This window comes from Loa loa (genome assembly GCF_000183805.2).
Source record: "Loa loa unplaced genomic scaffold supercont3.31, whole genome shotgun sequence".
Lineage (NCBI taxonomy): Eukaryota > Metazoa > Nematoda > Chromadorea > Rhabditida > Onchocercidae > Loa > Loa loa.
In genome coordinates, this window is record NW_018108211.1 from 374,730 (window position 1) to 385,278 (window position 10,549).

At 34.8% G+C, this 10,549-nt stretch overlaps 4 protein-coding genes across 4 annotated transcripts; 2 read left to right on the forward strand and 2 right to left on the reverse strand.

The window, feature by feature from the left end:
• Positions 1 to 1,398: 1,398 nt before the first annotated feature.
• Positions 1,399 to 1,824, reverse strand: LOAG_02136 (hypothetical protein; the record flags this gene model as incomplete). Its single annotated transcript, XM_003137674.2, has 1 exon — positions 1,399 to 1,824. One exon carries the CDS (start codon positions 1,822 to 1,824, stop codon positions 1,399 to 1,401), a length of 426 nt encoding a protein of 141 aa, XP_003137722.2.
• Positions 1,825 to 4,004: 2,180 nt separating this feature from the next.
• Positions 4,005 to 4,905, reverse strand: LOAG_02137 (hypothetical protein; the record flags this gene model as incomplete). Its single annotated transcript, XM_003137675.2, has 3 exons — positions 4,005 to 4,119; positions 4,318 to 4,513; positions 4,809 to 4,905. 3 exons carry the CDS (start codon positions 4,903 to 4,905, stop codon positions 4,005 to 4,007), a joined length of 408 nt encoding a protein of 135 aa, XP_003137723.2.
• An 870-nt stretch (positions 4,906 to 5,775) lies between these two features.
• LOAG_02138 (hypothetical protein) lies at positions 5,776 to 6,419 on the forward strand (the record flags this gene model as incomplete). Its single annotated transcript, XM_003137676.1, has 2 exons — positions 5,776 to 5,929; positions 6,178 to 6,419. 2 exons carry the CDS (start codon positions 5,776 to 5,778, stop codon positions 6,417 to 6,419), a joined length of 396 nt encoding a protein of 131 aa, XP_003137724.1.
• Positions 6,420 to 7,067: 648 nt separating this feature from the next.
• On the forward strand, positions 7,068 to 9,577 carry LOAG_02139 (phosphatidylinositol transfer protein; the record flags this gene model as incomplete). Its single annotated transcript, XM_003137677.2, has 6 exons — positions 7,068 to 7,246; positions 7,470 to 7,569; positions 7,999 to 8,163; positions 8,500 to 8,673; positions 8,851 to 8,973; positions 9,368 to 9,577. The coding sequence occupies 6 exons, from the start codon at positions 7,068 to 7,070 to the stop codon at positions 9,404 to 9,406; spliced, it is 780 nt and encodes a 259-aa protein (XP_003137725.1). The 3' UTR covers positions 9,407 to 9,577.
• Positions 9,578 to 10,549: the final 972 nt, after the last annotated feature.

Below are 10,549 nucleotides of genomic sequence, written 5' to 3' on the forward strand. Positions count from 1 at the left end.
ATATATATATATATATATATATATATATATATATATATATATATATATATATTTCTTCGAAACATTTTTCTTTTTCATTCCTTTTCTCTACGCATTATTCGGACTTTTACTTGGGAAATCTTTGAAGTTTAGAACGGGTAATTCCATAACATATCTGTCCCATCCGAAATTGGTAGAATCACACGAGGGAAGTATTGGTAAATCCCAGAATCAAAGTATCACGTGCTGCAAGGTTTTTGGAAGGAAAAAAGAACAAAGAGAGAAAGAGAATGATGCTAGTTAGGAAATAGCGAGACTTATATCGTATTTCAACTTTTTAAAGCAAAATCATTTTCATCCCACCCTAACGCTTTCAAGATTTAATTGGTATGTTACCATTCCTTTCTTTTTTTGATCTTGTTGAAGCGACTTATCTTTGGGCATTTTATTGTGATCAGTAAAACTAATTTCTGTGAGATACACAATAACAGTGATAATGCTTCAGCACTCATATTGATTATTTGTTATGTCCTATTAGTTGCTAGAATTGACAGCTTCAAATCTGTGTGCTGTGACGACACAACTAGTAATTTGTTACGAAAAATGCTTGGTAGTATTGATATGGTTATGGTTTTAGAGCTATTTCAATCACATTTACATGTTTGTACTGCTATCTTCATTTCTACTACTAATCAGATGACACTTGGACAGTAACTTTTCGATTACTTGACACTACTTGAGCTAATAGTCTTTGTAAATATCGTCCAGATCGAACTTTAGAATTATTGATATGTAATTTAGATATATCTAATTCAGAAAGCATTCAGCAAGAATTTTTGTCTCGCCATAACTGACAATCACAAAGTCCACCATTTCATGACAATTCCCTATAAATCTTCTAAGACCGTCGTGTACATGCCTTTCCAAATTTCCGGAAGCATAAATGGCCGAGTAAATGTGTCAGCCGATGATGATCACTGTTCAAAAGCACTCAATGACCAGTGACATGCTAAAAGCTTTTTTAAATTAAATTTCAATAGAAATTCTGAAATCAGAGGAAAGTTCATTCATTCACCAGTATTAGTTTTTATTTGCTTTGCTCTTCAGTAAGTCAGTAATTGATAATACAGTGTATACAGTCGATTTTACACATTTTAGTTTCCCACGTCACTTTTCCATTTCTCTCAATCTTGACCAAGTTGATTTTCACCGCTAGGCATTTGCAATTTCATTCATTTGGTGATCATTCCATCACTCGCGCTTCATCGCTTCAGTGACACCACTCGCGTTTCATCGTAGTCGTCGACGGATCCTGCAAAGCAGGTGACAGGGTTGCTTTTTTAAAATATCATGTGACCTCTCACACATATAATGCCTCATTGTTTTTACGATCTCAATAAATAATAACGACTATAAATATTATTTATACCGATAAGGGTATGTTCGTGAACCGGAGCGAGAACGAGAACGACGACGCGAACGAGAAAGGCGACGTGAACGAGAAAGGCGGCGAGATCGTGAACGACGACGAGACCTAAATTGGCGACGGCGACTACGTGAGCTTGAATGACGACGACGACGAATGTTTGAAGGGCGGTGACGTCGGAGACTGCGGATTGATCTTGATCTGTATGAGCTCCGACGTGATCTTGATCTATATGTTGGTCTGCGTCTTCTACTGGATAACAGCCTCCCCAAATCAAAACCCACTTGTGAACGTGAGCGTAAGCGTAGCCCTCGACGACGTCGCATGGATAATAAGGAAAGAGAAGCTACATTCCTACGTGAAGTACGAGAACGACTTCTGCCTCTTCGTGTACGTGATTGCGAACGTCGGTACGGCATCTATTGTCAATGACGCTATGTCCCTGGTGTATTGATTGTTCCAGTAAATCGCAACAATTTCTTCTCTCCCCAGTCAGTGTTCCATTTTAGACTGACCAACAGTAGGGGAAAGCGACTTAGGTATGAAATGAATGACATTGCTTAACACGCGCTATTTAAAGGCTTCCTAATGTCAAAAGAATGCAAATTAGACTTTTTTCTCTGCAGCTATTTAAATTTTGCTTAACTTTTTGTTATGCAAATCCGAATCATCCTACACAAATTTTTAATTTATATCAGATGGGCGCAACTTGTACGATATGCAAAACAGAATTCGATTATTTATCAGATTACTGTGTTCTAATGAAATGGTATAATGATATTTTCAAACATAAATCACACTTGCGTTTAATCGGAATGATAGTTTTTGAATCGGTTTAAAATAGTTTATCGCCAGAAGCGTCACTCTCCATTAATTGGTTTCTTGCAAATTTAAAATTTCACACATTCGTTTGAAATTCCTAATTCTATCAGATTATTCCGAGATTTTGAAAGGATACCTGGAATAATGCAATGCTATTCTTTCAATGCTTCTGCTACATCTTATTGGCTATATTATAGATATTATAGATTAAGTTTGCAAAAAATCAGATCGAAATGCTTTTCTTTAAGCGATTTGATAAGCTTATGAATTAGGAAAGGGGTACAGATTATCAGTTGAATTAAGAATTTTCGCTATACAGCAGCAACTTTTTGTTCACTTCTAATTAATAATGAAAGTAAGCATTGCAACTTAATCTAATCACATCTTTCTTGTCCTCTCTTCTTTTATGATCAATTTGAAGGACCTTGTGTCTTCCTTTAAGAATACTCCGGCGATAGCAGCGAACTTTAAATGATATTCAAAAAAGATATACGCTAGTTCAAGGTAAATGGTGATGATCTATATACTATGCACAACATGCTATCCCACAACTAAAGACGTCTTTCAGTCAAAGAAGTATCTTACGAGTCTGTTGCTTTTCCTACTTCTCTCCTCTCAAAGCCATTCTTGAGAAAAAAGCTTTTTTTTTCAGATTTATTCGGAAAAAAGTAAAGCTTGTTAACCAGCTATGAATGTTTCTTGATCACGTTCACGGACAATTTTCTCCATTTTTTTTCATTCCACTACGTCTTTTTAGTATTTCGGACGATACCTATTCTTAAGCTGCTCGAAATCATGTGTCCAATTCACTAAGCTAATAGATATGGCCAAATCTTACCTTTAAGCATGAAAGGTTCATTTCCATCGATACGTTCTCGACAGGAATTCTTTCTTCATTTTCTCCTGACACATTAACACATTTGCAAATCAACTCATAGCAGTCAGGAAAGAAAACGTTAAGCACAGCAAAGAACAAAAGTGCTAACAGATTTCAAATTCCGGCACTCTCTCCAAAAATCCTCTTTAACCGGGCCGATTATTTCCTTTACTATTCCTTCCGAATGGTGCGCAAATGACCGCAATATGCTAGCCCTGTAAACGACCTATCCTTTATTAGAAATGACATAATATTCATATGTGCACATAATTTGCATATCGGCACAAGCACAGGGCTAAATTAACAACTGAGAGGACGAAGAAAGAAGGTACAACGGACAACTTAATAGTGGCGATTCGAATTGAGACAGTGACTGGACAGTGAGATAGATGTACCACAAAAAGAGCTAATTAAGGGAATTTTGAAAGTCAAAAAAAAATCTCCAGCCATCTCACTCTGATCTCTCCTTCGGTATTCGGGATCTATACTTCATGTGATTCCTGGAGCAAGAAGAAATGTTGAAAAATGGTTTTTCTACAGATAACGGTGGTCATGACAGATCATGAATGCGAAAAATAGAAGTGATTATTTCCAAAAAATAATGAAGTGCAAAGTAAACATGAAATTAAAGCTTACATCCGTAGAAAGTTCGAGCCAAAATTTGCATTCTCATAGAAGAACATGCTTTTGTGAAATTTTGTCTGAAGATCCGAAAAGTTTTATGAAATTTATTAAAATATGTATCCAAGCAAGCAGTATGCTGGGCCTTTTATATTTCATATCCAAAAAAATTTCAGACAAATTTCAGCATATTTTATGGCATATTGTCATACTCAGATCATTTCCTCATGTAACTATCCTAAGGCTCATTTGATACGAATACAAGCCTTTGTTACTTGATCATTTAATCCAATTGTGAAACTGGTGATGACCTATGGTCACAACACTTTTTCTAACCAACCTCATAAGCTCGTCCACTTCACTCTCACTCATCGTTCGTTTCTTGTCTCGCTTTCTGCAAACATTGGAAGTAAAGTAATAAATCCACTACTCTAAAAACGTTCAATTTTTCATCACTCCACTCAGTTATTTTTAGAAAAAAGAGCAAATTCAGTCATTCATTTTTCTAGGCTTTCAACTATTCTTTCCTCAGTCAATCAGTTTAAGAAAGGAACATTTATAAATTACAGTTGAAAAAGTTTTTAAGCAAAACCTCAGCTTACTGGTCGAATCATTAACTGTGGATATTTCATGGGTCGTAGTTTCATCTAAGTCATTTGATTCATTAAGTAGTAGAGGAGGTGTACATGTTGGTACTAATACATAGTCCTGTGACTTGCCCTCTTCACTACAGCTTGTGTTCAATTCATTTGTTACACTTTTTCGTCGTAATTTCGATAATATTTTGCCTTAAATGAACCACATTTCATTATCAGCGAGCATGAGTATTACATAGTGTACCGGTCAATACGTTATTTGACAATTTTGAAATCATGAGATTAGTTTGGTACCGGATACGTTTTATTAGTAATTGCCAAATAATTAATAGTAATAAGTAATAATAATAAATAATAATAATAATGGTAATAATAATAATAAACAATGATAATAATAATAATAGTAATAGTAGTAATAATATAGATAATTGCATGAAGATAATGTGAGAAGTATAAAGATATTTATTTATCAGGTAATTAAACCTACCGTCATCGAGAATGACCAATGATGAAGCAGCCAAACCACACATTTTCTGCGTGTAACCCTCATTTAAATTCCGCCAAACATAAGTGCACATCATCATTCTCAACTTTCCAGGTTTTCTTTTTTGGCGAAATAAGCCAAACTTCGATCACAACGTTCCACATCTTTCTGATTTGGTGCAGATTGGCACTGAATTTTGGCATTAGATCCCCCTAAAATATGCCGTAAAAACTATTCTTTCGAAAAGCAACGCATCTTATGGAGAGACTGCATTTGAAAAGGTTAACTACAAAGATCATGTCATTAAAAGTGTTATCATATCAATGATGTAAGTCTACCTCTTCATTATCCTTCTGACCTCTCGGTTCGCTACTTCCTTCGAATACTTCATTGCTCAAGGATGATACGTTGAATTCAGCGGGCTAGAAATACATATTCTTACATTGGAATTAATTTCATGCAAATTAAAATTCCAACTTTGTATTCTTAACTTCCTCTCGGTAATGTTATAATAGCTTTATTACCTTATGTTTATGATCGGATGGTTTTGTAAAATAGATTTTTACATTCGGGATATGCATTTTCTGTTTCTAAGCAAAGTATACGTAAAATTTAAGACTTGATTATAAATTTAATATTAACATGGGGAAGATTGAATCCAGCTGATCTATACAGGCATCAATGTAAAATAGAAACGGACGGGTATTTTTGCTGTATTTTAAAGGTACTGATCAGCTTAGAGGCTACTCTTGGGTAATAATGCCTATATAGGAAGAAGTGTTTGAATAAGATTATCAGAGTCAGTTTTGGACTGTTTTCATAAAGAGTTTTTTATGAATTGAAACTTGACCATTCGAAGAAAATAATCTAGTTTTTTCGAATAAACATTTGCTAAGTTCAAATTGCCGCTTCTCGCAAACTTCACTGGAACGATGTCAACGTATCTTTCTTCTCATTACACGACAATGAAATGCGTTACTGTGCGCCCGAGGTTGGTCTATCGTACTTGTGGATATTAGTTATTTCATGTTCTGCATCTATCCACTACCCGGAGCCTACTCACGTCAAGCATCCGGCATCTCCTACTATCATGTCTTCATCCATAGTTCAATTGTGCTCAGTTGGTATGTAGCGCTCTAGTAGTTTTTTTTCGTATCCTGGATGAACTGCATTTCTCAGTCTCTTTACTATTTTATTCCTCATATCTGCGCTTGTTCAAAGCAATTCTATCTCCATTTTCATTTCTCCTCTTTACGTTACGTGTTATGTGATTTTGGCGTACTTAAAACCAGGAATATACATTCGTTCCGATGGATTTGTTTGCTCCTCGAGAGGGGACAGATAGTACTGTGTCACTTGCTGTTTGTTGCAGCTGATCAACCCTTTCTTGGTGCTACGTCAACTCCATTGATTCATCTCTCTTCAAGAGTTATTCAACGCTCAATGAAAAGGACAGCGTTTGTCATATTTATCACTCTTACTATGAGAAGGGTGGAACACAACTTTTCTTCTAATACCGCACCTTTTTCCATTGCTCAAATGAAAGCTAGTGATAAAATTGCTAGGAATGCTGTACGTAATTCTTCGAACAGAGATCGAGCATGGAGCTGCTAGTCTGTAAGAAGGAGTTAGATCGATATGGTGACCATTTTGGACTGAAAGCTCGAAGCTTGGGGGTTTTATCTTTTGTTGGATGAAAACTTTTGCAGTTAAACGGGAGAAGATATATTTAACATATGCGACACTATATCTATTTGCCTACATTTTAGTTATTTTCAGTTTATTTTCCAAAATTTGTTTGAAAAACTTTTCTTATTCCGTGCTGAAGAAATTGACATTTCCCGCATTTCCGGAATGTAGTTATTTTAGTATCAAAGGCGTTAAGGCGGCTTGTTGAGCTATGATTCATTATTCGATAACATTTTCTATTTTACGAAATATTTCAGCATTCGTTCAGTAAGGAACGGTACTGTATTGCAGAGTCAGTGACGACATGATCGTGAAAGAATAGTAAGCTTCATTTCAGTTGTTCAACTTTTAGTTGTTTTATATATTATTTCATTAACAATTTCAGTTATAATCAGAAAATTGTGTAAAGCCGTATGCAAAGTAGAAATAGAATTGTTCTAAAACGAGCTCATAAACACTGGGAACTTTTGTACTCGAACAGCTAAATTATCAGTAAAAAAATATCATTTTCAAAGTTCACCTAAATTATGCAGAAAAAGTTTTTGTCCTTTTTCTAGTCGGTTAGTTCTGCCGATGACGGTTGAGGAGTACCAAGTTGGTCAACTTTGGTCCGTTGCCGAAGCGTCAAAAGCTGAAACAGGTGGCGGTGAAGGTGTTGAAATTCTAAAGAATGAACCATTCAAAAATTATCCCTTGCTTGATGGACGCTACTCGTGTGGTCAATACACGCATAAAATATATCATTTGCAAACGTGAATTTTCCTTTTGCTTCGATAAATGCCACTCAGATCCGAATTGAACAGAAGCTCTTAGTGATGCCTTTGCTCTGAGTATGAAAACCCCATCCTGATAAATTTCAGTTTTTCGCATTCTTTTTTATAAGATAGGGGAGTGTAACGAATGATCTTATGCCGTTTGATTGATTCAGATTCTATTTATTCCATAAGTTTCGTATTTCACACCATTAATTTTTAGAAAAGTGCCGACGATAGTGCGAACTTGTGCACCCAAAGGTTCTCTAGCGATACACGAAGAAGCGTGGAATGCTTATCCTTACTGTAAAACAGTTCTCACGGTCTGTTAAAGCAGTTTAGCATATTTTCGGGAATTTAGATATGTCTAGCTATTCTAACTTCCAAGGATCCTTATAAATGCGATTTTCCCCTAAGAGCGGTGCATTGAGTTATGGTTGACATTTATCAGAATATAACTTTACAATGTATTGTTGTTGAAAGATGGTGCTTGCCTGCTAGCGTAGGAGATATTCGATTTGATAATATGCTACTTTTGTGTTGCTTTTTTGTATATTTAATTACTATTTTACAATCTTCTGGCTGTGTCATTTTTGAGGAAGTAAGAGCAAGCAGATTTTGTTCTTATTCGAAGTTTCAAGCTCTTTAGGTAATCAAGGATTCTGATTCAGAGATGGTTCGTTCATAGTATACTTTTGGTATACTGGTTTAATAACTTGCATTTTCAGAAATCATGAAATATAATGTTGCAGAATCCTGATTATATGAGAGATGATTTTTTCATCCATATCGAAACAATTCATTTGCCGGATCGAGGAACCACACAAAATGCACATAATTTAAGTCCAGAAGATCTTGCTAAGCGTGAAGTGATTGATCTTGACATCGCTAATGACACTTCACATTTGACTGCTAACGTAAGTATGGTTCTAATTTGTGCAAATTATTTGATTTCTGATTTGTTCATAATAATGACATGAAGATAATTCTTGTCTTTCATCCTTATATAAAAAGCTTGAACTAGTGCATCTTTCGGTTTTGCTGCACTCGCTATGTCAGTTTACACACTTCGATTTCTGTCATCCATATCACTTTTGTCCGGAAGACAGTGAAGATCGATTTTTTCTGTTAGTGTTCTTTCCCTAAGCCTATAGATGCCACTGTTTTGTCTTATTGATTTTTGCAATAATTTTGCTAAATTAGCCTACATAATGGGTATGCTTTCGAAATGAATATATTCAAAGGAATTGCAGGATATCAGACTGGAAACAACACCATCCAAATTCAAAAGCCTGAAGACAGGACGTGGTCCTCTAGTAGGGAATTGGAAAGAAACAATGGAACCGGTGATGTGCGCTTATAAACTGGTAAAGGTGCACTTTAAATGGTTTGGTCTTACGAAAATAGTCGAGAATTACGCACATCGTGTAAGTTCCCTGTTTCCTTATAAATTGTTATGAGATATTTTTAAATTTTAACTATGATTCAGTCGCAAATAGAATTTTTGTCATTCTAATAGTTCCTTTAGTTATTTTTGTTGTTAAAACCGTCTTTTCTTGCTAGTGTTGAATTTTTGATTGTGAACACTTCAAGCATATTTTAAGCAGTATCCGCGACTATTTACAAAGTTCCACCGTGAAGTGTTCTGCTGGCTGGATAACTGGTATGGTTTAACAATGGCCGATATTCGCGAAATCGAGGATAAAGCTCAAAAGGAATTAGAAGAGGTAAATTGAAAGAATAGGATTTTGAAATTACATCTGTTAAGCGTTTTATTTTTGTTGTTATTTTCTCTAATGAGAAACAATTTTGATTGCTTGGGGTAAGTTCAATTTTTTATTGCATTAATTGTAAAAAAACTGTCACCTCCGTTTTCAATTTCTGATTGTATCCTTTTATGACATCCAATTTCCATTATATGCTAGCAGTGTGTATAAACATCCACAAATAGCGTTTTGTTAAAAAAATTTCTCTCGCGTACAGCAAAGTTCTATATATTATAGAAGCAGCCAATGAAGGAAATATTGGGATTGCAGTAACGATTGTTTAATATTATTCATATGACATTAAACAACCTAATTCTGCATTAAGTTCATTCCAAAGATTATATATTATTTTCAGGCCAGAATAAGCGGACCTGTACGCGGCATGATGCCATAGAAATTTAAATTGATGTCAGCAAATCGATACTTCTCCAATCAATTAACTTTTACTTGCAACATTTAGTCGCTGTGAAGTCGTTAGTATTTATTTTAGTCCTTAATTTTAGAAATGTTGGAAGTGCATTTTGTAAGCCGAAAATTACTGTTGATGATGCCAACGTGATATAGGAAAATTTTCATAAATTAAATTGTTAATTCATAACAGTATTTAAACTTTAACAGCATAACTCTTAAAAGAGTTATGATCCTTTAAGAATTATGCTGTTGAATTTGACTCTAAAGAGGGTCGCTTTACAATTAAATTCATCTCTTTTAACATCACTTCATGCATCGCATGTTTAAATTTTCTCATGTTTGAATTTCAGCACATTGTTTTGTTCGTCTTTAAATTTGAATGAAGTTTTCTGGAAAGCACAGTATGTTGTCACAAAAAAAAAAAATTTGTTTATACGTTGAACTGATTTGTTAAGTGGTGTCTGTGATCTCATACTCCGTGTTCATCATTTTTAGCAGTATTTAACTGCCTATTTGGAAAGAGCAAAAACGCGATTAACGGGTATCTGTCAATTCTTTAGGAATTGTCAGATTACATTGGAGGTAATGTTCTGACCTGTATTCTGTGAATATCGTATTTAATTTTCTCTGCCTCTTAATGAAATTTCGAAGGGGTTTTTTTTTTCGAAGAAACTTCACCAGAAATGCTTGGAACTTTCGGACATTGTAATCGCAAGGAAGAGGTTACTGTTACCAACACTAAACTTAAAAGACAATCTCACTTAATTTTACCAGAAACACTGTTTGAAGATATGAATTAACTTTTTGCACACTACTTTATGTTTTGTCAGTTCTGATCTTATTTGTGATTTGCTCCCTACGGTTATTATTTATTTATTGTAGATGCAGAAATTTTAATCAGGAAGAGTATTCTATCAACAAATCTTTTAAAGTTTTTCTTCCAGACATACTAAGCATGGCAAGACGGGGACATTTTGATTTTGTACATTTCTGTTGTCCATTACTCAAATTAGCTATCGGTTAAAAATAACGATGGAAGAGCGCAGGAAATTTTTTGATTTACAAATCTTAGTATTTCAACGGGATTTGATGATAGAATATCTTCCCACTGTTGTGAGCCAAAGAA